Source organism: Oncorhynchus clarkii, chromosome 28 (assembly GCF_045791955.1).
Source record: "Oncorhynchus clarkii lewisi isolate Uvic-CL-2024 chromosome 28, UVic_Ocla_1.0, whole genome shotgun sequence".
Taxonomy (NCBI): Eukaryota; Metazoa; Chordata; class Actinopteri; order Salmoniformes; family Salmonidae; genus Oncorhynchus; species Oncorhynchus clarkii.
In genome coordinates, this window is record NC_092174.1 from 28,511,315 (window position 1) to 28,538,197 (window position 26,883).

General features: G+C 39.7%; 1 protein-coding gene and 1 pseudogene across 2 annotated transcripts; both read left to right on the plus strand.

The window, feature by feature from the left end:
* Positions 1-879: 879 nt before the first annotated feature.
* LOC139386883 (microtubule-associated protein RP/EB family member 2-like) lies at positions 880-11,934 on the plus strand. 2 transcript variants are annotated; one of them, XM_071132746.1, is made up of 7 exons: positions 880-1,117; positions 7,753-7,880; positions 8,440-8,585; positions 8,799-9,018; positions 10,559-10,722; positions 11,209-11,367; positions 11,661-11,934. In XM_071132746.1, exons 2-7 carry the CDS (start codon positions 7,760-7,762, stop codon positions 11,745-11,747), a joined length of 897 nt encoding a protein of 298 aa, XP_070988847.1. In that variant the 5' UTR covers positions 880-1,117; positions 7,753-7,759; the 3' UTR covers positions 11,748-11,934. The 2 variants fall into 2 exon arrangements, with proteins under 2 accessions (XP_070988847.1, XP_070988846.1); XM_071132745.1 differs by lacking the exon at positions 880-1,117 and adding an exon at positions 5,713-5,943.
* Positions 11,935-16,251: 4,317 nt separating this feature from the next.
* LOC139386743 (DNA repair-scaffolding protein-like) overlaps positions 16,252-26,883 on the plus strand; it is a 49,188-nt pseudogene continuing 38,556 nt past the window's right edge.

Here is a 26,883-nt window from a genome sequence, read left to right on the forward strand (position 1 = left end):
CTGGCACCAAGACTACATCATTTTGATAATGATACATCATGACTTGCCAAATATCTGAGATATATTTTGAGTGCCCCTTATATAATTGCTGTGTGCTAAGGGAAATGCTAAGGGGAAATCTGATCTGCTAAACTGTTAACTTCTTACAAACAAATCAAGGAGCTCAGTATGCAGACCACTTATTGCAGTCAAGCACAGTCAATGCTGAATGATGAAATATGCTCTTTGACTCAAATCTCTAGCAAGTCTGCTTATTAACCTACACATATAATGGAAATGGTTTGTAGACCAAGGAACTGTGGACCTTATGTCTTGCACACACTTGTGGGAATATCTCATTTGTTTTGTTTGACATATTTTGATATATTAAATTAGTTGACCAAGTCAGCTCTGGTGAATGTTTTCTTTTTGGCCTGAAACCAAATTCCTTACAAGCCTCAAATCATAGATTCCTAGTAAATGTGTCTGAACGCCCTTTTGCTCTGGACCACAGCTTCTCTCTCCAAAGAGATTGATTTATGATGAGGAACATCTATATATGGTATTCCTAGCCTCATACTATACATTTTAAACAAGCACATGAAAGTTGCTTGTCTTAGAGCTTCATTTTGCACATTTGGAAACAAGATAAGTCTTGTCATATCCAATGTGGTATAGGAATCTTGAAGGTGAAACCCTTCATTTGAAGTACAAAAGTACAAGTTGGATAATTTAAAAGAAAAATGAAATATATAAGAAATAAGAATTAGAAATTCAATGACATACTGCATTTTCTCTGTATACATTGCATATTGTCTTATTGTGTAATACTAAAAGGAATGCAGGAATGCATTATCATGTTACTAAAAAAGGAGAGTGCAGAGGCAACTCCAATGCCCACGTACAGTAGCTAGCTGTCAGTTGTACACAATGAGCAACGCATCAAGTTATGACTGGTCGAAATCACACCAGATGTTACAATCAAGCCAATCGGCTTCAGCAACGCTGGTTCTTTGTCGAATGAAAAATGTGTACGTTATCGGCGTCATCAGCTCCTACAATGAGTGGAAAGAGGGTGGGGTGACTCAGGAAAATAGCAGCTTTTGAACACCGAATAACCTGAAATCTGAGTTCACTGGTGAGTCAAAAAATCTACGGTTGCAATGTGATTTTTTTTTGTCAAACTTGTTGAACATGTTTTAGGACATGTATGGCGGGCTGTACACCTCAGTATATTGTTGAATTGTACTCGATGTAATGTGGTTAATACTGTATATGTTGGCTACCGGTTTCTGTCAAAGTGGGCTTGTAATTATTGCTAGCTTGCTAGTCCAGCAGTGTACGTTACCGTGGTAGTGCTAGCTACCGGTATACATTGATTAGCCAGCTAGCTAGCATGCTAACTATGTTTGGTTTGACAGCTAGCCACCTACTAGTTTGGAAGTTTCACTCACTTTCCACTTTGGTTTGTGTGTGTCTTTTTAGTATGTGACACTTTGCACATTTGAACCACTTCCCGCGAGAAAGGGGACTGCAAATTGTAACCAAAACTCTCTACAACAACGTGGATATCAAAAAACAAGATAATGCTTGTAAAAAAAAAAAAAGATATTCAGCAATGAAGTCCTTTGACAAGTCTCAGCCACCAGAGATAAACTTCTTCATTTGTACACTGCTGACTGCTGCTCTGGTTTAACACAACATTGAACAGCATGGCACCACAATGGTACAGTGCAAATCAATACAGTAATTCAGTACCAGCCAGCTAGGTGTCCAAGACAGCTGATGCCCCTAAGCAGCTGCAAAAGAGATCTGAAATGGCCAATTCAACTTGGCATTTTTTCCTTATGTTATGATTTCTGCAGTCATCATTATCCATATTTGCCCGGTGTTAATTTGAGATGGAGAACAGCTATGTGTTTAATCATCAGAACGTTTTCATGTTGTGTCTTTGGCAATGTTTTCATTCCTGCTTTTCTTGAGGGCATATGTACACTGACTGAATATTTCTTCAGTCAGTGCGCAGAGGAGTACACTGTGTTCTAGTTGTACCAATAATAAATAGCGTGTGCACTGTCAGAGGATTACTACTCAGGCTGGCTTATATTTCATTCATATACAATACCAGTCAAAAGTTTGGACACTTGTTCATTCAAGGGTTTTCTTTATTTTTACTATTTTCTACATTGTACAATAATATTGAAGACATCAACACTGAAATAACACACATGGAATCATGTAGTAACCAATATATTTTAGATTCTTCAAAGTAGCCCCCCTTTGCCTTGATGACTGCCAAGCGTGTGCAAAGCTTTCTCCCAACCAGCTTCACATGGAATGCTTTTCCATCAGTCTTGAAGGAGTTACCACATATGCTGAGAATTTGTTGGCTGCTTTTCCTTCAGTCTGCAGTCCAACTCATCCCAAACATCTCAATTGGGTTGAGGCCAGGTGAATGTGGAGGCCAGGTCAATGTGGAGGCCAGGTCATCTGATGCAGCACTTCATCACTCTCCTTGGTCAAATAGCCCTTACAGAGCCTGGAGGTGTCATGGTAGCCATGCTGGTTAAGTGTCCCTTGAATTCTAAATAAATGACATGGTGTCACCAGCAAAGCACCCCCACACCATCACATCTCCTCCATGCTTCACGGTGGGAACTACACATGTATAGATCATCCGTTCACCTACTCTGCGTCTCACAAACACAAGGTGGATGGAACCAAAAATTAAAAATGTGGATTCATCAGACCAAAGGACAGATTTCCACTGGTCTGATGTCCATTGCTTGTGTTTCTTGGCACAAGCAAGTCTCTTCTTCTTATTGGTGTCCTTTAGTGGTGGTTTATTTGCAGCAATTTGACCATGAAGGCCTGATTCACGCAGTCTCCTCTGAACAGTTGATGTTGAGATGTGTCTGTTACTTGAACTCTGTGTGAAGCATTTATTTGGGCTTCAATTTCTGAAGCTAGTAACTAATGAACTTATCTGCAACAGAGGTAACTCTGGTTCTTCCTTTCGTCCTCTCATCATAGCACTTGATGGTTTTTGCGACTGCACTTGAATGAACTTTAAAAGTTCTTAATGTTCCACGTTGACTGACCTTCATGTCTTAAAGAAATTGACTGTTGTTTGTCTTTGCTTATTTGAGCTGTTCTTGCCATAATATGGACTTGGTCTTTTACCAAATAGGGCTATATTCTGTATACCACCCCTACCTTGTCACAACACAACTGATTGGCTCAAATGCATTAAGAAGGAATGAAATTCCACAAATTTAACTTTTAACAAGGCACACCTGTTAATTGAAATGCATTCTAGGTGTGTGCAAAGCTGTCATCGAGGCAAAGGGTGGCTACTTTGAAGATTCTCTAACACTTTTTTTGGTTACTACATGATTCCAAATGTGTTATTTAGTAGTTTTGATGTATTCACTTTTATTCTACAATGTAGAAAATAGTAAAAATAAAGAAACCCTTGAATGAGTACGTGTCAACTTTTGTTCTAGCCCAGCACTAACACCTGAGGGTTTGGCAGGGCGGCAGTTAGAGAATGACTGGTAATCTGAGGGTTGCAATCATGGCTTACGTCTGACACTGAAAGAATCTTGCGGGATTCACAGTAATCAGTCAACTGGCAACCAGAGGTTTCTGGCATCACTATCTCTGATACAACCTACAACCGTTGTGCCCTAGAGCAAGGTATATCTTAAACCAGGCTGAAAAGGTGCCGGTTTCCACTTCAAGTCGATTTAATGGGCCACCAGCTTAAAAAAACTTAAAAATATGCGTTCTGTCTTAAAACACTATTTCCACCACCATGTTAGTGGTTAATGCTGCTTCCGGATGTTGTGTACTGCATTCAGCAGTCTTACCCCTGGCTGAACAGTGTACGCAACATCAGGAAGGGGCATTAGCCACTAGTATGGTGGTGGGAAAAGGGGTTTTATTAAGAGTGCCATGTGGTGTGTTGGTGGGACAGTGCAGCCCTCATATATACACACACTGCTCAAAAAAATAAAGGGAACACTAAAATAACACATCCTAGATCTGAATGAATTAAATATTCTTATTAAATACTTTTTTCTTTACATAGTTGAATGTGCTGACAACAAAATCACACACATGATCAATGGAAATCAAATTTATCAACCCATGGAGGTCTGGATTTGGAGTCACACTCAAAATTAAAGTGGAAAACCACACTACAGGCTGATCCAACTTTGATGTAATGCCCTTAAAACAAGTCAAAAAGAGGCTCAGTAGTGTGTGTGGCCTCCACGTGCCTGTATGACCTCCCTACAACGCCTGGGCATGCTCCTGATGAGGTGGCGGATGGTCTCCTGAGGGATCTCCTCCCAGACCTCTGGGAGACCTCTGTAATCTATTTATTACCAGTAGATGAATCGGAGTTAGTGCTGGGTTGGAACGGAAGCCAGCATACGCTCAGTAGCTCTCCAGGACCAAGGTTGGTCCTGTACCTTATAGTATGGCTAACAACAACAGGCTTTTGTTCTGCTACTTGTGATTGTAGTACAGCACTTTAGAAGGCAATCCTTTTAAGCCATAGTGCGGAGCGATTAGTCCTTTTTTGAGGTCAGTTCGATTATCAACATTTTTAAAAATCAGGTTTTTGGTTTCTATTTTCTTTTGCGTGAAATGCCCTATGCATTATGTGGTTGAATGCTGTAACAACACAGAATAAAAAATAAATAAAAGTCCCATTACTGCTTATCACTTATTCACCATAATTTATTCACATGACTTTTATAAAATATTTCAGTTCTGCATATTGCATTTGTTTTTGTCAATTACTTTATTTTATTGTAAGTCATCTCATCTCATTATAGAGCTACTGCCTATGCTGTCTGACAACACTATTTTAGTAGTTCAAAGTAAATAAGGCATACTTTTATAACTGCTGAATACCAACTATCAAATACTTGGATAATGTATTTTTAGGGAGAGAGACCTTGTGAAGCAACTGCTCACTATACCTCTCCATTGCACATTTTTCTCTCTTCTAAGTGTCTGTCCCACTTAATGTAGCAGGCATAAAATAAACAGACTGGACAAGTAGGTATGCAATAGATGATGGTTATTGTAGTTAATTACCACAGCTAAACTATGTAGACTGTTTGCCTGTTATTTAAAGCATTGAGCTCACAGAAAAATAGAACAAAATGGAATTTAAGTAATTGAACCAACATCAATCAATTAGTTGTTTTTGGAAACTAAAAATAAATAAATTGGTTAATACTCAGCGCTAGCCATCAGAGGGTTGGTTTTCAGTGCAACATTAATGAAACTGCTTACCAGTATGCAAAATAAAAATAAATAACTACAATTGGTCCCATATGTCCCAGTCACAGATCCACTATTATTCTTCTGCATTTCAGAAATATAATAACCATTAATATTGTTATGTAAATTAAATCCAACAAGTAATTGAATTCTCACTCGCCCAAATAATGAGAATATAGAAAACCAAGAAGCACAATAGATGCATAATTTTATAATAAAGGCCTGGCATTTAAATGTCTTCAAGTAGGCCAACTATTGCTATTGACTCCGAGGCACGAAATAAACAAAACATTTTGCGTTTGAGTGAGAAAGGGTCCCTATGCCCCTTCGTTTATATTAGTGGAATTCGTCGTCCACCTTCCAAGAAGCGCACCGCCACCCCATCAGTCACGTGGTTGGTTAGGGTGCAGTGACGTCACCAGAGACAGATTTGTGAAGAATAAGCAGACTAGAGAACGAGCCCGAGGTGCGTCACTTTATATTGCATCGTCCTTTCATAGAGAGAGAGAGCAGATAATCTGTTCAATATTTTAGAGACCCAATGCCTGGTCCCACCCAAGCACTGTCCCCAAATGGAGAGAATAACAACGACATCATCCCAACGGACGGATCCAACTGCATTCCTTACAGAAAAAATACAGTGCGAGGAGAGCGCGCCTACAGGTAAATCAGTGCAAATGCCGCAGTTGGCGTTGTTTCATAGCAAGGCTTTGAGCACAAGGTTGCTGCAAAACCCTGAACATTTGTTTCACGAGCATTGAATGTTTTCCATGCCACGGTCTAGTGCTATTTCGATTCCGTTACAATGAATCGGCTCGTGCAATAGTGCATGTATTGCCTTCTTGGTGACTTGTCATTATCAAATCCAACATGTACGTGCTGTTTCTTAATCATGGGTTAAATCGTTTTGAGGAGGCCTCTGCAAGTTAACAATTCTGCCAAAGCGAAATACGTGACATTTACAGTGATAAAACGGCACAAATTATGTGGCGAGTTGGAAATAAGACCGTTGTCAGAAAGACTACCCCGTTAGCTTGCTCCATTATCACATACACAGTCACTGTCTTGACTATAACGTTAATGATTGCAAGTAGCTGCTATACTAATTTTGTTGGTCCAAACCCTACCTAATCGTGTGTTCTGGGAAAAGGGGCACCTTTACTGTCTTTAGTTATTCCTTGTATTATATGACATGGTTATAAAACCAGTCTGTTCAAATGATAAGCTCTTCTGTCTGGGTCAAGTATAGCCAATGAGCTAACAAAGCTAGCAGTACATCCGCTTTGTTGACACGAGAACGGCTGTCCTTTTTATCATTGCGAAATCAATGAAATAGGATAGTTCGAAACCGAAACTCCAGTCCAAATTTGGTCAGTTTGGGTCATTGGAATAAATTATGCGCTTGATGTAATTGTAGCCTAACGTTAGCTGTTACCGTAATGGAAATGCATTGTCCGTCTGCCGCTAAGTGGCCAGCCCTTCTTGTTATCTGTGACAGTGGGATGTAAGATTATTAGCTAAGTGTTTGGTATGGTGGAGCGATAGAACACTAGACATTAGTAGGCCCGTTTTTTATTTCTGATACCCATCTGAGAATATGAAATGGTGCAATAACAACTCGGGTCTTACATTTTGACATTATGGGTTCCAGCCTCATCATTTAGAATGAAATAATACCAAAGCGGTGAAAAGCGCTATTTTGTTGCACTTTTACAATGTTCTTGCATAATGTAGGCTACACTCGTCAAAGACCATGTTTGAAGTTACTGTGATCACTATGGTTATCAACAGTTTCACACATTATACTATTCATGCTATTTGTTTGCACTGTGAGAGCTTACACCATGTTCATTTCACTTTGCTCCATTGATGTTTCTTAACTCACAATAGCCAGTTTCTTAACTCACAATAGCCAGCTTCATTATGAAGATACTTTTTTTTATATCCTCATGCAATGTCTCCTCATCACATGTAGATTTGTAGTACAACTATACTCAAACTTCACTCAAATTCAATACTCTTCTGAATGCTTTTTCCGTATTTGTTTGAGCCCTCTCCTGTTATGAGTGTATTTGCATGTTTAGTGTTGATAGTGTGTGTATCCATTGCTGTTTAATTGGACATCCTTTATTTTTATATATGTGTTACTAACATGTTATCACATTACTAGACCTTGGCTTAATTTCGTACAGTATCTAGTAGCTGTGGTTATATGCCTATGTTTACTTGCTTGCTGTCAAATCAGTGAGTTTCCCCTTGATGGTTTGTATTGTTGTCTGCCTTGCTTAATCTTTTAATGGCAGTAGTTGAAAATGATATGCAGGTTTTTATCTGTTGGTCAACAATTGTGTGTACAGAATGTTGGCTAACCATTATGTAAAAGGGATACAAACATTTTTCCTTATTTTGAGATGGTAATGTTTTGCAGAAAGTGAATTATAACTGACAGAGATGCCTTCCTGTCTTTTGCAGTTGGGGGATGGCGGTCAACGTATATTCTACCTCAATAACCCAGGAGACTATGAGCAGGCATGATATCACTGCCTGGGTTAATGATCTTCTCGGTCTGAACTACACTAAAGTGGAGCAGCTTTCCTCAGGTAAGAATAATTACCCTCTTAACTCTGCTGCAAACTGTGCTTCCTCCCAGAACCAAGGACCTCAGGATATAGGCCTAGCATAAGAAGGGAGATGCAGGATGATACTATAGGTATTGGATGAGAAACAGATGGCCATTCTTTTCCTCTCTTATATGCCCAACTTCTGCTGATAACCCTCTAATAGGCATAGTAATATGTATAATCAAAGAAACCTGGTGTAACCCCAACCTTGCTCCTAACCTAACCTTGCTCTGACAGAGAAGACGGACTGTGCTATTAATAAAACTAGTTTGCGCACTTGCTGTGCCTACCATCCCATGGCTACCCCAAGTAATCTAATCTCTCCTGAACCATACACAGTCCTGTCGCAAGGTGTGCTAATGGTACTAATTCCATGGTCTCTAGTCTGTGTCTTTTAATTGAAAGGATGTGTTGTGCACAGGTTTGCTAATGGCAGTACGGTGACACATTTCCATCAAGCATGTGCCTGACAAATATATGTATGTATCAGAAGAGAAACAAGCAGTAATTTTTGTCACACATCTCAATTCCCTTCTAGGAGCAGCCTACTGCCAGTTCATGGATTTGCTATTCCCTGGTTGCGTCCATCTTAAGAAGGTTAAGTTCCAGGCTAAATTCGAGCATGAGTACATTCATAACTTCAAGCTGCTGCAGGCCTCTTTCAAGAGAATGAATGTGGACAAGGTGAGAGGATGAGGCCAAGTAGTGTCCTGACGTGACCTATCGTAGCTGCTAATGACAGTTAGTTGCATTGGCAAGGCTATATTAGATAGAACACACACAAAGTTCCTTCATTTTTTCCCTTCTAATTTGTCAAGTCACATGAAGTCCAGATTATTAAAATAATTGGGGTAATTGTTTATCTTGATCATTTATTTCCACTTCTCCTCTTTAAAGATTATTCCTGTGGAGAAGCTTGTGAAAGCCAGATTTCAGGACAACCTTGACTTCATCCAGTGGTTTAAGAGGTTCTTTGATGCCAACTATGACGGTAAGGATTACGACCCACTTCAGGCCAGACAGGGTCAGGATGCCATCCCCCCACCTGACCCCGGTGAGCAGATCTTCAACCTGCCAAAAAAGTCCCAACACCACGCAGCCAGCTCCCCCACTGCAGGTAAGACCAGCTACCTGAGGGGTCTATCTAATAGAAAGCAGGATCAATGTGTTAGCCAGATAACTTGCCTAAATATTAGGAAATAATGTTGTTGTTTTTTAAAGATGTGCTTGAAATGAGCATGGTCTAACTGACTCAACAACCAAAAACACATAAGTTTAGCTTTCTTAATGAACCAGAACATTTGTTTAATTCTGGTTGTTTATCAAAGTTAGCTTGCTAACTCATTGATCCTGTTTTGTAGGACACCCCTCTGGACAACAGACATTGTTTATGTAGTTTATGTTCATATAGTCCTCTTTACTCTGGGGTAAAAAGAAAAGGCAAAATAACTGTTCTTTTTGTATTCACACTGCCCATGCCTTTGAATAAGGACTCAACTCTTTTGCCAGTTCACTTGACCTGGTCTGAGTCCTCTTCGCATTTACATTGCTATGTTTATAAAGGAACCAAGATCTTTTTCCAACATTCACTCAATGCACTCTGGGTTTTTACAAAGCCATTCTATCAGATCATGTTATTGGACATCTAGGTATACTTTTTGGAAGCTAATAGATTGCATTTAGTTAAAAGATGAGATTTATAATTTGAAGATAATATTAACATGTAAAAATGATTGGTAACAGAATAAATAGCAGAAGAATACTGCAGATTAAATAATGCTGTAATTGAACATTTTACACCCAATATAGGCCACTGGCCCTTTACGAATGACTTGCCTAGTTAAATAAAGGTTAAATAAATAAAGAGCTAGCGTTGATTTTATGCTTAGTGCTATCGAGGCTCTTTGGGCCGTTCCTACCCTAAATCCTAACCTTAACCCTTACCTTTCCTTAACCCTTAACTATTTTAAATGTTAACTTCCATGGGGTAACGTCAGAGTTGGGACGTCCCAACGATCCCGGATAGCACGTCTCTTGATTTTGTATCCTATGTTGTGATTATTGCCAAGTATGTTGTCTTCTCATATTCAAACCCCACAAATGAAATAAACAGCGTATGAAGCTTTCTTAGCATATAGATCACATAGTGCAAACAAATAATCTGAACGTCGTGTCAGTACAAAACTCCACACATAATTTGGAATTTCTCTGCGTTCCTGACAATCGCTAATCAATATCCAAAAACGGCACACGTTTTTTTCCACTAACCTTATCTTTTCTCTTTTGTAGCACCAATGTGAGGGATTATGGCAGGGGAAACGGTGTTGCATTACTGTTGTGCAGTAATAATGACAAGCGAACCTGGGAAGCTTTGGGTTCGCATTGCCCTAAAAACGGGAACCGGACCACGGAATTCAAGCGAACCGAACTCAGACCACCCCTTGATGGTCTCAGTTTGGTTCACTTCAGGGGCTCTTTTGAGGGTCTGAGTTCCTTTTTTAAATTTTACCTTTATTGAACTAGGCAAGTCAGTGTTCACACTGAACGAAAAATTAACAAACCGAGGTGAGTTCACAAAAATTGGCTGAAAGGGACCAAGTGTGAACACCCTGACATGACCAGATTATTTACATTTTCTGACATATCTTTGTGTTCAGGAGCCACTAGGGCAAGTGCAACAACTCCGAAACAAAACCCCTGCAGCCCCCATCCATCCTCCAGACCCTCTTCAGCGAAAAGAATCCCAGTTGCAACTCCAACGACAACTCCGGCCAAAGGAGAGCGGGAACTGGAAGCACAGGTCACAGGGCTCAACGACCAGGTATAAAGTCACTACTACAGAATAATTACAACGTAATATGTTACTACAACAGCGTCATTACAATTTAATATATCTAAGTTGGACTCACTGTTTAGATTTGTAAGAAGGATATGTATGTATTGTTTTTGACAACCAATATGACAAGTAATTACAAACTGCATTGAATGATCATTCCATAATCCTGATTTTCCAAGGATTAGATTACTGTTAAATCCTAAACATGAAAACGATCCAAGTAATAAGCAGTTGGGGATCAGAGGAACAGTGGTGTATTACAGCTAGATTTTTAAGATGATGCGCTGTCCAACTTTGTGACCATTTTGTATTTTTATTGACAAGCGAAAAATCATTAATACTGCACATCATTATACAAAACAGTTTCCACACAAAGAAAATTGTGGTGTGTGTGAAGTAAAACAAATAGATGATAGGAATATCAACTTGTCTGTATGATACTAATACTACTTTTCCTCATTTTGTGTACAGGTGAACACATTAAAACTTGCACTTGAGGGTGTGGAGAAGGAGAGGGACTTTTACTTTGGAAAGCTGCGGGATGTGGAAGTGCTGGCACAGGAACAAGGTCAGGAGAGCGCCCAGTTCGTGGAGCGGCTAATGGAGATTCTGTACTCTGCAGACGAACAGGTCAGTCGGCTGTATTTGATTGGCTCTTCATTGATTGATCATTCATAGGAATTTCCCAGAGGCGATTGGGTGTGGTTTGCTGTTGTGCAACGTTTGTTTTAGGTTCTAGAAGGTTGGTACTGGATTGGATAGCAAAGGTTTTGCTAATCGTTCAAGGACCTCATTTACTTTGTAATCACAGGCCTTTGTTTGATTGATCAATTTATTTAGGTTGCTGGTGCTGTTAATTACTTGAAAAGACCTATGGTGGCTCTGGCCCTGACATTTTGTTATGACTGCTTGTGTCCCTTCAGGAAGGTGCAGGAGAGGTGGATGGAGAAGATGTGGATCCAGGGGTCCATGAAGAGGATGTTCCTGATGATCAGCAGGATGAGTACTGACTGCCATCACTCCCTGTCCTTGCCCCGGGCCCCACCACAACACCATGCCCTTTTGTTTTGTGAGAATTTTGTTACAGGTTTTATTTTTTATTATTTTTTCTCATTTGTATTTTCTTCCCCTCGTGGTTTGTTTATTTTTTTTGTTCTCCTGAAGACTGAGCACATAAAACAACCTCATGCAAAGAAACATGACCCTAGTTTATTTTATTATATATATATATATATATATATATATATATATATATATATATATATATATATATATATATATATATATATATATATATATTCCTCTGCTGTTCTACATTCTGTGTGTTATTGTGACTGTTGTGAAATGCTGTAGGCAGGTGGCTGTTATTACATACTGCCACATGCAGACAAGCTCAGAACATCACAGAAGATTCCAAGGACAGTGACAAAGGGTGAAAAAAATAAGTCATCCAAAATTCTAGATGTGACAAAATGTTGTAGTATGGAGTGGACAGATAGTGTTTTTATCTGTCAGCAAGTGTTATGTATGTTGCCAGCTTCGGTCGGTACCATGATCCTTCCATTATGTACGTTGTTTCAAAGTTATTGTTTATTTGATTTTTTATTACATATCAACCATATTAATCATGAGAATGCAATAAGAAAATGCCCTGAAGGGCTCGTAGTATCTCCTAAATAACCTTCCTCCATATGTTGCACTGACATTTGACTCTGGAATGGATAATACTGTATGTCCATATACTCACAATTCACACAATTACAAATGAATTACAAAAACAATAATTAAAGCTTAGAAGACTCGATATTGCCTTTCTACATGAAGTGAGGCAGTATGGTCCATGAGAATCATGAATGAAAAGCAGTAGTGAGTTAGTCACATACTAGTCACAATTTGTCTATCTTCATGAATTCTGATAAATTAATCAGTGTACTCAAAAACGCCTATTTTGCACCAGATTTGGTGCATCAGTGACAGAAACAAGTTTGTTTCGGTATGGCTTCATCATAAGGGAAGGGAGCTCATTTTAGTGTAGACTAGTATGACCACAAGGAACATTATTTTCAACTTTAGTTTTAACAGCAACTAACCACCTTCGTATTCAGTGGAAGTCAGGTATATTTCAGATGTTTTCATATGACTTTTGAACCACATGTCTTAGGGAAAGTTGTGAGTCAGTTCACTGAGTAATTTGACATACTATATTCCAAGTACGTACATTGTATACCTTTTTTTAATGTTGCATTTATTATTATTGAACTTGGCAGTGCACCATAATGCTTTAGTCATATATTCTGTAAATGAAAAGGAATGTAAACATGTGCTGTCAATAATTATATATTTTTTTTCTGATGTCCCACTCATTATGCATTCCCCAAAACTTGTTGCATGTTTGCATTTTATTTGTGAATAACTTGACCTGCTTTTTAAATATTTAATAATAAAAAATAACTAAGTGAGATGTGTTTTTGTATGTTTAACTTGCGTTTTGAAAGCTGTTGAGATTTGAATGGATTTACTGTAATAAAACCTTTCACCTTTTCAGTCAAAGTGAGTTTTTCATTATGTTGTTGTATCATCCATCAAATATCCAACCTTCAATATTATTCACTGCGACAGTTGATCTTTTTTTTAAATGTAAGGAACGAAAACTGTTCATTTGGATTTGGCAGTGCAGTGGTCAATGAGGTATTGATGCCCAAAACAGGCTCTGTCTATTTGATGTGTTTACTGAAGGAACCGACTCCATTTGGGTTTGCTTTGCACCAAAATAGTACACTTTGTCTAGTGTTTCTGTTCCAGTCTATTTATTTTTATTTATTTAACCTTTATTTAACTAGGCAAGTCAGTTAAGAACACATTCTTATTTACAATGATGTATTGCAGTAACAGTAAGGCACTGTAGCGTTGATTGAAGTCATTAAAATTACATTTCCTCAATGAATCCTCTAACATTTGTCAGCTTAGAACCAAGTTCTCTGCTGCAAACTCAGAGGCCTGACAAGTGGTAGATATATAGCCTCTTGCTACTTACCTACTAAGTCATTAAACCTAAATAAATCAACAAATAATGGAGTTTTTCAGTGTCGAACTGCTTCCAGCATTTTCTATTTAATGAACGTAAGCACTGTTCAACAAGCAAATGACTGTAGTACAAGGTGCGTCACCAACCTTTAGTACTACATTTCCCAGAAGTCAACAATAAGTCAATATCGTAAAAAATTAATGAAAACAAAATTGTGCTTATTGGTCTTCATTTAAGGTTAGGCATAAGGTTACGAGTGTGTTTAAGGTTAGGTTTAAAATCTGATTTTAAGAAGAGAAACTATAATTGCCAGGGTTTATGACTTCGTGGTTGTGGGACAACAAACAGAAGGGGTAACCCAGACATGTCACAGGGGCTATAAAGCTGACGCATCTGTTCAGAACGTTTTCTCACCACCAAATGTGGTAGTGAGAGGAAGTCTGTGAATTTTCTCATCGATGAAACATCTGATCTTAATAAATGTTTATATTTACAGCACAGTGCACAATGTTTTATAGACTTAACGCTTGGCCAACGTTTTTAAAAAATTGCGCGGTTTTTGATAGAGAGCAAGGTCGAATTGAGTTTGTGCACACGCGCACTTCACCGAGGAGGCGTTCCCTAACGGAAAAATGCAAAGACAGCATGTGTCTGGCACAACGTGCCAATAGGTTCTCGCAAGCTTGCCATGCTTGTTTTGCCCACCATGCTTCATTTGCTCCCACTGTAAACGACACAGATGAACTGTCTTGGGTTAGTTATAAATATCTTTGATGGGACGTTAGAAAATGTAACCACTTCCTGAAAACGGTGCGCCAATAAGAAAAATTGTGGACAGCCAGCTGGTAATTTCATATTAGTGCTGGGCGATTAACTGAATTGTCGGTTATTTTGGGGTTTTTAAACAACTAATTGACCGATGTCGGTTCAATTATTTGAATTCAGTTTCGTTCGTTTGTTTAATGTAAGTTTAATGCGCAATATTGCACAGTTTGGCTTCTCGAGAGAAAAATCTAATCCATCATGAACTCTGCGATTTAGTGGGGAGTTGTGGTTTCCAACAGACCAATATTGTACATAGTTTAGAGCAGTAAACGTAGTTATTAACTACAATGACCGTAATCCATTGCGCATCTACTTGTTCTGTTTTTATTTCATGCCAGCTAAGGAAGACCCAGAAGAATGCGCTATCATGAGGGAACAGCTGTTGCTTTGCGAGGTATCCCCACAAATCTCGTCGTTTTTTTCTTTGTATCCCTACCTGAAAATACATGATCTAAGTGATTGATAGTTGGTATTCAGCAATCATAAAAATATGCCTTATTTACTTAGAAAAACGACAAAATGGTGATTTAGTCAGAAATCATAAGCAGTAGCTCAGTAGATATGATATGACTTGGAATGAAATAACGAAGTCATCAATAAAACAAATGCAATATACACAACGACAGAAATGTTTTATTAAATAGTGTGAATAAATAATGGTTAATAAGTAATAAGCAGTAATGGGCAGTCACAACCATCATGGGACTTTTTACTAATTGTTTTATTCTGTGTTACAGCATTCAACTCAAAGAATTGATACGGAAATCTTTATTTTTTATTTTTTAAATGAACTAACCGAAACCGAACCGGCCTCAAAAAGCATTAATCGCTCAGCACTATTTCATATAGTTCTACTGGCTAAACTATCATATCTCACAAAATTGAGGTATGATTAGACCTATCATGTCCTATACCACTCACACAAAACGTCATATAGCTATTTGCCAATATTACTTTTCAAGGAAAGCTAATTTTCTCTGACTAGTCTGCTTTCTTTCTAGCTAACTGTTAGCTAACTCTATCTTGCTCTGGTTCCATTGCGCGGCGACAACAATGCTCCATTGATTCTTTCATAGATAATCAATTTTGTTTAGTGACATTATATCACCAAAGTGAAGAAGTGTCTAAAGTGTTAGTCAAGGTAATTGAGGTAATGTGTACATGTAGGTAGAGTTCAAGTGACTATGCATAGATAATAAACAGAGAGTAGCAGCAGTGTTGAAGCTAGGGGAGAGGGCAATGCAAATAGTCTGGGTAGACATTTGATTAGCTGTTCAGGAGTCTTATGGCTTGGGGGTAGAAGCTGTTAAGAAGCCTTTTGGAACTAGACTTGGCGCTCCGGTACCGCTTGCCATGCGGTAGCAGAGAGAACAGTTTATGACTAGGGTGGCTGGAGTCTTTGAAAACACCACCTGGTATAGAGGTCCTGGATGGCAGGAAGTTTGGCCCCAGTGATGTACTGGGCCGTACGCACTACACTCTGTAGTGCCTTGTGGTCGAAGGCCAAGCTGTTGCCATACCAGGCAGTGATGCAACCAGTCAGGATGCTCTCGATGGTGCAGCTGTGGAACCTTTTGAGGATCTGAGAACTCATGCCAAATCTCACCTGAGTGGGATAAGGTTTTGTCGTGCCTGCTTCATGACTGTCTCGATGTGCTTGGACCATGTTAGTTGTTGGTGATGTGCACATGGAGGAACTTGAAGCTCTCAACCTGCTCCACTACAGCCCTGTCGATGAGAATGGAGGCGTGCTCGGTCCTCTTTTTCCTGTAGTCTACAATCATCTCCTTTGTCTTTATCACGTTGAAGGAGAGGCTGTTGTCCTGGCACCACATGGCCAGGTCTCTGACCTCCTCCCTATAGGCTGTCTCGTCGTTGTCGGTGATCAGGCCTACAACTTTTGTGTCATCTGCAAACTTAAGGATGGTGTTGGAGTCGTGCCTTGCCGTGCAGTCATGAGTGAACAGGGAGAACAGGAGGGGACTGAGCACGCACCGCTGGGGGGCACGCAACGCTGGGGGGCTCCTGTTGGCGGATTTGTTGTTACCCAACCTTACGACCTGGGGCGGCCTGTCAGGCAGTCCAGGATCCAGTTGCAGAGGGAGATGTTTATTCCCAGGGTCCTTAGCTTATTGATGAGCTTTGAGGGCACTATGGTGTTGAGCTGTAGTCAACGATTAGCATTCTCACATACACTACCGTTCAAAAGTTTGGGGTCACTTACAAATGTCCTTGTTATTGAAAGAAAAGCTAATTTTGTCCATTAAAATAACACACAATTTATCAGAAATACAGTGTAGACATTGTTAATGTTGTTTATGACTATTGTAGATGGAAACGGCAGATTTTTTATGGAATATCTACATAGGTGTACATAGCCCATTATCAGCAGCCATCATTCCTGTGTTCCAATGACAAGTTGTGTTAGCTAATCCAAGTGTATCATTTTAAAAGGCTAATTGATCATTAGAAAACCCTTTTGCAATTATGTTAGCACAGCTGAAAACTGTTGGTCTGATTAAAGAAGCAATAAAACTGGCCTTCTTTAGACTAGTTGAGTATCTGGAGCATCAGCATTTGTGTGTTCAATTACAGGCTAAAAATGGCCAGAAACAAATAACCTTCTGAAACTTGTCAGTTTAATCTTGTTCTGAGAAATGAAGGCAATTCCATGCGAGAAATTGGCAAGAAACTGAAGATCTGGTACAACGCTGTGTACTACTCCCTTCACAGAAAAGGCGCAAACTGGCTCTAATCAGAATAGAAAGATGAGTTGGAGGCCCCGGTGAACAACTGAACAAGAGGACAAGTACATTAGAGTGTCTAGTTTAAGAAACAGATGCCTCACAAGTCCTCAACTGGCAACTTCATTAAATAGTACCCGCAAAACACCAGTCTTATCATCAACAGTGAAGAGGCGACTCTGGGATGCTTGCCTGTCAGGAGGATGGATTATCTTGGCAAAGGAGAAATGCTCACTAACAGAGATGTGAACAAATTTGAGAGAAATACGCTTTTTGTCTGTATGGACAATTTCTTATATCTTTTATTTTAGCTCATGAAACATGGGGCCAACACTTTATATGTTGCATTTATATTTTTTCAGTGTAGTTGGTTGGTTTAGTTATATACTTTGCAGTATTTTACAAAGGAGGTAATTTATTTTTCAGAGCAAAATGGAGGTGCAAAATATATTACAAGGACATCAATTGTATGTTCTGTGGTTAGTGTCAGAAAAGTGAGGAGAGATCCTTCAATCACTGCCATGTCTGCTACCAAGTCCCGGGAAAGATGTATAGCCAGCTTTTTGGACACTCCTGTGATATACGGTTGAAGTCGGAAGTTTACATACACCTTAGCCAAACACATTTAAACTCAGTTATTCACAATTCCTGACATTTAATCATAGTAAAAATTACTTGATTTAGGTCAGTATGGTTCACCACTTTATTTTAAGAATGTGAAATGTCTGAATAATAGTAGAGAGAATTATTTATTTCAGCTTTTATTTATTTGATCACATTCCAAGTGGGTCAGAAGTTTACATGCACTCAATTAGTATTTGGTAGCATTGCCTTAATTTTAAAAAACTTGGGTCAAATGTTTCAGGTAGCCTTCTACATGCTTCCCACAATAAGCTGGGTGAATTTTGGCCCATTCTTCCTGACAGAACTTGTGTAACTGAGTCAGGTTTGTAGGCCTTGCTCGCACACACTTTTTCAGTTCTGCCCACAAATGTTCTATAGGTTTGAGGTCAGGGCTTTGAGATGGACATTCCAATACCTTGACTTTGTTGTCCTTAAGCCATTTTGCCACAACTTTGGAAGTATGCTTGGTGTCATTGTCCATTTGGAAGACCAAATTTGCAACCAAGCTTTAACTTCCTGACTGATGTCTTGAGATGTTGCTTCAATACATCCACATAATGTTCCTTCCTTATGATGCCATCTATTTTGTGAAATGCACCAGGCATGCTGCCACCCCCGTGCTTCACGGTTGGGATGGTGTTTGTCGGCTTGCAAGCCTCCTTCTTTTTCCTCCAAACATAACAATTGTCATTATGGCCAAACAGTTCTATTTTTGTTTCATCAGACCAGAGGACATTTCTCCAAAAAGTACGATCTTTGTCCCCATGTGCAGTTGCAAACCGTAGTCTGGCCTTTTTATAGCGTTTTTGGACCAGTGGCTTCTTCCTTGCTGAGCAGCCTTTCAGGTTATGTCGATATAGGACTCTTTTTACTGTGGATATAGATACTTTTGTACCTGTTTCCTCCATCATCTTCACAAGGTCCTTTGCTGTTGTTCTGGGATTGATTTTCGCACCAAAGTACGTTCAACTCTAGGAGACAGAACACGTCTCCTTCCTGAGTGGTATGACGGCTGCGTTGTCCCATGGTGTTTATACTTGCTTACTATCCATTTGTTTTGAAAATGCATCATTATTATCCATTATTCATGAAAATCCATTATCGCTCTGTATCGCTTGAGACTGACCGTCTTTCACCTTGTCCAACCCTGTGTGTGTCCAATGTAGTGCTGTGTGATGAGGACCCATTGCACATCGCCTGGAGCTCCAGTGAGTGAGCTGTCTGACAGTGAAGCCCAGGCCCAACAGCCTTCACTGTCCCCAGCAGCAATGTCGCTCAGGACACTGCCGGACCCTGAGACATGCAGCCCCCATTCAGTTCTACAGCAGAGCCCTATGCATGCTCAGCACTGGAACAGGCATTTAAGACATGGGTGCAATGTTTATAGTGCTCTGTTTGCATTCAGCTTGCATCACTTGCAAGGCTTTATTCATCATATGACACAATCTGTGGTTGGTATTTTGTTTTCAATATGTATTTGTCTTTGAATGATATTCAGAGAACATTCATCACTGCTCCTTCATCAGTGCAAGTACTGCAGTGAAGAAAGTTTGTCATTAAGAATAGAATATACTGCGTATGTTCATCATTTCATCAGCCGCACATGATAATGTTTTAAATTGTATTTTTAGATGAGCTTCCGACAATAGACATAGATAGTGATGAGGCTGAAGATAAAGATGAGAAGGATGGTGTGGGGAAAATCTGACTGTGAGTCGGAGTCCTACGCTGAGGAACCAAAATAATCATCACCTAAACCTACGACGGTGAGTAAACTAGAGCTTTACTCAAAAAAAAATTACCAATGCTACATAAAACAGTAAGACAAAATATATATAAACACATCTAGATTTTTAAAAAATCATGTTTATTTAAATAAATAAAACGCAGACATTTCACATAGTGGTTTAAGACAAATCTACTATTTTAAAAAATCCATAATGATACACAAACAATACAGTACACAAACTTTACAGTACAGACTACAAAAATATACAGAGGTGAATGAAGAGGCATGGCATTCTAAGTTTCAGTCATGTTCAATGACACTAGGTGGTGCTATGCACCTTCCAGTGCATTGTTTTCTTCCTTCTGTGTTTATATAACAGTGTGACAGTGCTGGATTTATCATTATCTATCCCAGTTGAATCTATTTGTAAATATCCTTCCTTCACTCAGTATGAGCATAATGGTAAACATGTGCACGTGTATAGCAACATGTAATTAGTGTCATGGTGGTTTCCCGTAACACATGTTAGATGTCAGCAGGGCCACATGGTTTCCCCATTAGGCTATAACTGATACATTTTTGGCATATGCCCTATGCAGCTCATATCAAGACACATGTAAACAGGGATGTACACAACACCACAACACTGTTATATACCTTTAAGGAAACATGACTTTGCATTTATACATTTAAGACAACATGACTATTTCATCTTAACATCAACAGGGTCTAGGTAGTTATATTTATATGTTAGACATTTTTAGACATTCCACCATTGGGAGGATTATTCAAAAACAAACTGACAGTCTAAGTCTGGCAGGCCAATACCAACACAGTACAACATAGTGCATTTTCCTTTGTAGCTTAGTTGGGAGTGCATGGCTCTTGCAACACCAGGATAGTTGGTTCAACTCCCCGGACCACCTGTACGTAAAATGTATGCACGCATGACTATATGTAGCTTTGGATAAAAACATCTGCTAAATGGCATACTGTATATTATATCTTCAGGTCATGCTCTAAATTGTCCCAGTGGTGTTGCTGAATGGAGCACTGTTTATGTGGGGAGAGGGTAGGGCACATTCCAAAATAGCAATCAGCCACTTAACCCTTTACACTCATGGGAATTGGCCTATATGGATAGAGCTACATTGAAATGTTCCTTAAATAATAATTAAGATAAGCATATGCATAACCATGGTAGCAATTGAAAGGGAACAGTTTGGAGATAATGTGAAAATTATTAGACCAAAGGTGAGGACACAAAAGTTCACCTGACACAAGACTGAATCCAAACATTACACTGTACATTTTATGTGCATTTTACATTTACTGTACTTTCTGTCGCATTTGTTGATAACGAAATCTGAAAATACTCTGGATACATTCAGTAGCATGATAAGACTATTCCTGGAAAATGTGGGGTAGGTGCAAAATAACAAATAATGTTTTCTTTAAAGTACTAAATTACAAGACAAATCATTTTCTATTTGTGTGAAAGGACTAACAGGTGTCTCCAAGTGGACACACACCTCTCCAAAGTGTTCACAGTTCCTAAGACATTTCAATGCATTTTTATGACTCAAACAACAATCTTCCAACTATAAGGTGCTTTTTGAGCTCTCCTAGCTGTGCCGTTGAGGAACTAGAGCAAGCACACTTGCAGTTGTTTCCTTTGGAACACAACCCTGCATCCCCGCCCTCACACAATTACTGTTGGTGTTTACGCAATCCAAAAAACAGTCCATTATAAATTGCTATCTGGTTCAGGTGGGCATGATTTGAAAGTGTGTTCTATTGCCAATATGACTAGTTAAGTTATAAAATACGATCTTACAGTGTTAGGCCTCCACAAGGCATTTCAGAGAAACATATTGTAATTTTGGTGTGCATAGAAAGGAGTCATGTGCATTCAGGTGTGTGTGGCCCGACACATGTTCTTCACAATAAACAAAAATAGGCTAATTCTGTTCAGAACAACCCAGGTACATTCAATTCATTGGACATTATTTGGAAAAGCTCACAACTGTTTATATAAGGTCCCACAGTTGACAGTGCATGTCAGAGCAAAAACCAAGCCATGAGGTTGAAGGAATTGTCCGTAGAGCTCTGAGACAGGATTGTGTTGAGGCACAGATCTGGGGAACGGTACCAAAACATTTCTGCAGTATTGAAGGTCCCCAAGAACACAGTGTCCTCCATCATTCTTAAATGGAAGAAGTTTGGAACCACCAAGACTCTTCCTAGAGTTGGCTGCCTGGCCAAACTGAGCAATCGGGGGAGAAGGTGACCAAAAACCCGATGGTCACTCTGACAGAGCTCCAGAGTTCCTCTGTGGAGATAGGAGAACCTTCCAGAAGGACAACCATCTCTGCAGCACTCCACCAATCAGGCCTTTATGGTAGAGTGGCCAGACGGAAGCCACTCCTCAGTAAAAGGCACATGACAGCCCACTTGGAGTTTGCCAAACGGCACCTAAAGGACTTTCAGACCATGAGAAACAAGATTATTTGGTCTAATGAAACCAAGATTGAACTCTTTGGCCTGAATACCAAGCTTCATGTCTGGAGGAAACCTGGCACCACTCCTACAGTGAAGCATAGTGGTGGCAGTATCATGCTGTGGGGATGTTTTTCAACAGGCAGGGACTGGGAGACTAGTCAGGATTGAGGAAAAGATGTATGGAGCAAAGTACAGAGAGATCCTTGATGAAAACCTGCTCCAGAGCGCTCAGGATGTCAGACTGGGGCGAAGGTTCACCTTCCAACTGGACAACGACCCTAAGCACACAGCCAAGACAACGCTTCAGTGGCTTTGGGACAAGTCTCTGAATGTCCTTGAGTGGCCCAGCCAGACCCTGGACTTGAACCTGATCTAAAATCTCCGGAGTGACCTGAAAATAGCTGTGCAGCGATGCTCCCCATCCAACCTGACAGAGTTTGAGAGGATCTGCAGAGAAGAATTGGAGAAACTCCCTGAATACAGGTGTGCCAAGCTTGTAGCGAACCCAAGAAGACTCGAGGCTGTAATCGCTGCAAAATGTGCTTCAACAACGTACAGAGTAAAGGGTCTGAATAGTTATGTAAATGTGATATTTCCATTTTTTTTATTTTATAAATGATCAACAATTTCTAATACCCTGTTTTTTTGTCGTTATGGGGTATTATGTGTAGATTGATGATGAATGTAATGTAACAAAATGTGGAAAACGGTCTGAATATTTTCCAAATGCACTGTATACTGTGTTTTCAAAATACCCCTCCATATACCCCTCATATACCCCCCCTCTACCATGTGAAGAACTGCATTCGGGTCTCATGTGCAGCCTGGCAGTGTCAATTATGAGTGTGGGTTGAATTGATGGCGACTATGTGTAAAGTAAATAAGATAGGCTAAAGACTTCCAACAACCTGCTTGGATAATATGCTGTTTTATTTTTTTTACCAAAATGCTGCTATGCTTGTTGTGTATTTTGTGAAATTGCATTAGTGTGACATTGGGGTGTTAACTTTGTAATTTCCCGGGGCTTGACATTTCATTTTTGGGGAAAATGTGAAGAATGGGCCTGGGACAGGATGGTTACCGGTGTTAATCCCTAATCCATTGTTTTCTAAAGTTCCAGAATATTCTACTATTTGGCTTTGGGTATGTTCAGTTACAGTGTTGACAATTCAAAATGTGCCAAGCCTCTTGAGGCGCTCTCTGTAAGTATACTGAAGAAAATGTAAATGCAATAATTTCAAAGATTCTACTGATTTACAGTTCATTTAAGGAAATCAGTCAATTGAAATAAATTCATTAAACCCTAATCTATGGATTTCACATGACTGGGAATACAGATATGCATCTGTTGGTTACAGATACCTTAAAAACATGTAGGGGCTTGGATCAGAAAACCGTCTTGGTAAGCAAATTCAGTGTATATTTGGCCTTGTGTTATAGGTTATTGTCCTGCTGAAAGGTGAATTTGTCTCCCAGTGTCTGTTGGATAGCAGACTGAACCAGATTTTCCTCTAGGATTTTGCCTGTGCTTAAGCTCTATTCTGTTTCTTTTTATCCTAAAAAACTTCATAATCTTTGCCGATGACAAGCACACCCATAACATGAAGCGGCCACCACCATCCTTGAATATATGAAGAGTGTTACTCAGTAAAGTGTTGTGTTGGATTTGCCCCAAACATAATACTTTGTATTCAGTACATTAAGTTGATTTCTTTACCACATGTTTTGCAGTTTTACTTTTGTGGCTTATTGCAAACAGGATGCATGTTTTGGAATATTTGTATTATGTACAGGCTTCCTTCTTTTCACTCTGTCATTTAGGTTAGTATTGTGGAGTAACTTCATCCTCAATTTTCTCCTATCACAGCCATTAAACTCTGAAACTGTTTTAAAGTCACCATTGGCCTCATGGTGAAATCCCTAAGTGCTTTCCTTCCTCTCTGGCAACTGAGTTAGGAAGGACACCTGTATCTTTGTAATGACTGGGTGTATTGATACACCATCCCCCAGGGGTATGCACAATGCCATCGGGGGTAAACCAAATAAAAATGTGATTCACATTTAAAAAAAAATCTATTTATATTTTCCAACGGGGCTATACATTTGGGTGAGTTTTTCTCTCTCGCCTGAGTAGCCTTGTTTCACTGCCAAAAATAAAATTAAACCATCTAGTGTTCAGCGAAATAACAACACAATGTCAAATACAGGTAGCCTTGTCAAATAATTAACATCCAATCACATTAACCGTTACTCGACTAACGGTCGCCAAACGTAGCTGCAGCTCATGTTGGTATCTGTACTGATGGCGCAAAAGCCATGACAGGCAGTTGCTCCCGACACCACTTGGGTCCACTGCAGCATCCACTGAGAGGCTCTTGCTGCCAAGGGAATGCCTGAAAGCTTGAAAGACGTTTTGGACACTACAGTGAAAATGGTTAACTTTGTTAAGGCAAGGCCCCTGAACTGCTGTGTATTTTCTGCACTATGCAATGATATGGGCAGCGACCATGTAATGCTTTTACAACATACAACATAAACAGAAGTGTGCTGGTTATGAATTGAGAGACAAGCTAAAAGTTTTCTTTACCGACCATCATTTTCACTTGTCTGACCGCTGCATGATGACGAGTTTCTCACACGACTGTCCTATCTGGGTGATGTTTTTCACTTGTCTGACCGCTGCATGATGACGAGTTTCTCACACGACTGCCCTATCTGGGTGATGTTTTTCACTTGTCTGACCGCTGCATGATGATGAGTTTCTCACACGACTGTCCTATCTGGGTGATGTTTTTCACTTGTCTGACCGCTGCATGATGACGAGTTTCTCACACGACTGTCCTATCTGGGTGATGTTTTTCACTTGTCTGACCGCTGCATGATGACGAGTTTCTCACACGACTGTCCTATCTGGGTGATGTTTTTCACTTGTCTGACCGCTGCATGATGACGAGTTTCTCACACGACTGTCCTATCTGGGTGATGTTTTTCACTTGTCTGACCGCTGCATGATGACGAGTTTCTCACACGACTGTCCTATCTGGGTGATGTTTTTCACTTGTCTGACCGCTGCATGATGACGAGTTTCTCACACGACTGTCCTATTTGGGTGATGTTTTTCACTTGTCTGACCGCTGCATGATGACGAGTTTCTCACACGACTGTCCTATTTGGGTGATGTTTTTCACTTGTCTGACCGCTGCATGATGACGAGTTTCTCACACGACTGTCCTATTTGGGTGATGTTTTTCACTTGTCTGACCGCTGCATGATGACGAGTTTCTCACACGACTGTCCTATTTGGGTGATGTTTTTCACTTGTCTGACCGCTGCATGATGACGAGTTTCTCACACGACTGTCCTATTTGGGTGATGTTTTTCACTTGTCTGACCGCTGCATGATGACGAGTTTCTCACACGACTGTCCTATTTGGGTGATGTTTTTCACTTGTCTGACCGCTGCATGATGACGAGTTTCTCACACGACTGGCCTATCTGGGTGATGTTTTTTCTCGCTGAATGATCTGAATCTAGGATTACAGGGACTCTCCGTAAATATATTCAGTGTGCGGGACAGAATTGAGGCTCTGATTAATAAGTTGGAGCTCTTCTCTGTCTGCATTAACAAGGACAACACACAGGTCTTTCCATAATTGTATGATTTTTTTGTGTGCAAATGAACTCAAGCTTACTGACAATGTCAACTGTGATATAGCGAGTGAGTTGGGTGCGCAATTACGCAGGTACTTGGGACTATAAAAAGTTTGGGAACTGCTGCTCTAAGAGATATTCAATGTCAGATTTTTTCATTTTTACCCACGAATGGGTACGAATGGGTGCCATTCTTTGTGAGTCATTGAAAAACCTCCCTGGTCTTTGTGGTTGAATCTGTGTTTGAAATTCACTGCTTGACTGAGGGACCTTACAAATAATTGTATGTGTGGGGTACAGAGATGAGGTAGTCATTAAAAATCATGTTAAACACTATTGTTGCACACTGAGTGAGTCCATGCAACTTATTATGTGACTTGTTAATCAAATGTTTACTCCTGAATTTATTTAGGCTTGCCCATAACAAAGTGGTTGAATACTTATTGACTCAAGACATTTCAGCTTTTCATTTTGAAATAATTGGTAAAAAATATCTAAAAACACAATTCCACTTTTACATTATGGGTTATTGTGTGTGTGTTGGCCAGTGACACAAATCTCAATTTAAATTCAGGCTGTAACAAAACAAAATGTGTAAAAAGTCAAGGGGTGTAAATACTTTCTGAAGGCACTGTATTAGTGTGAAAACTACTACTTTTGACATGAATGGATGCAGTAATGGATGGCCATTACTTATAAACTAAAAGTGAGTGTTTCCACATCCTATTCTACTCAGTGGCTATCAGTTTCCCTTTCCTTTGAATACAGTTTGGGTCAGTAGGGTAAGAGTTAGTCGTTTTCTACTCTCTGCGGTGGATGGAATGGTTACTGCCGATAGTAAATCAAATTGGATCTAACAGGATACAGATTTTGAGATCTCAAATGCATTGTTTCATTTCAAGCTGAAACAAAACACACGGCTCGGCTGACTCACTTTATCTGTGTTTGCCATGTCAGTGTAGTGCTCTTTAATTTCTATTATTGTTCTAGAACTCTGTGGTGGGTAGATAAAAGGAGCATGCATGGTGACAATGTATTTCAAGGCC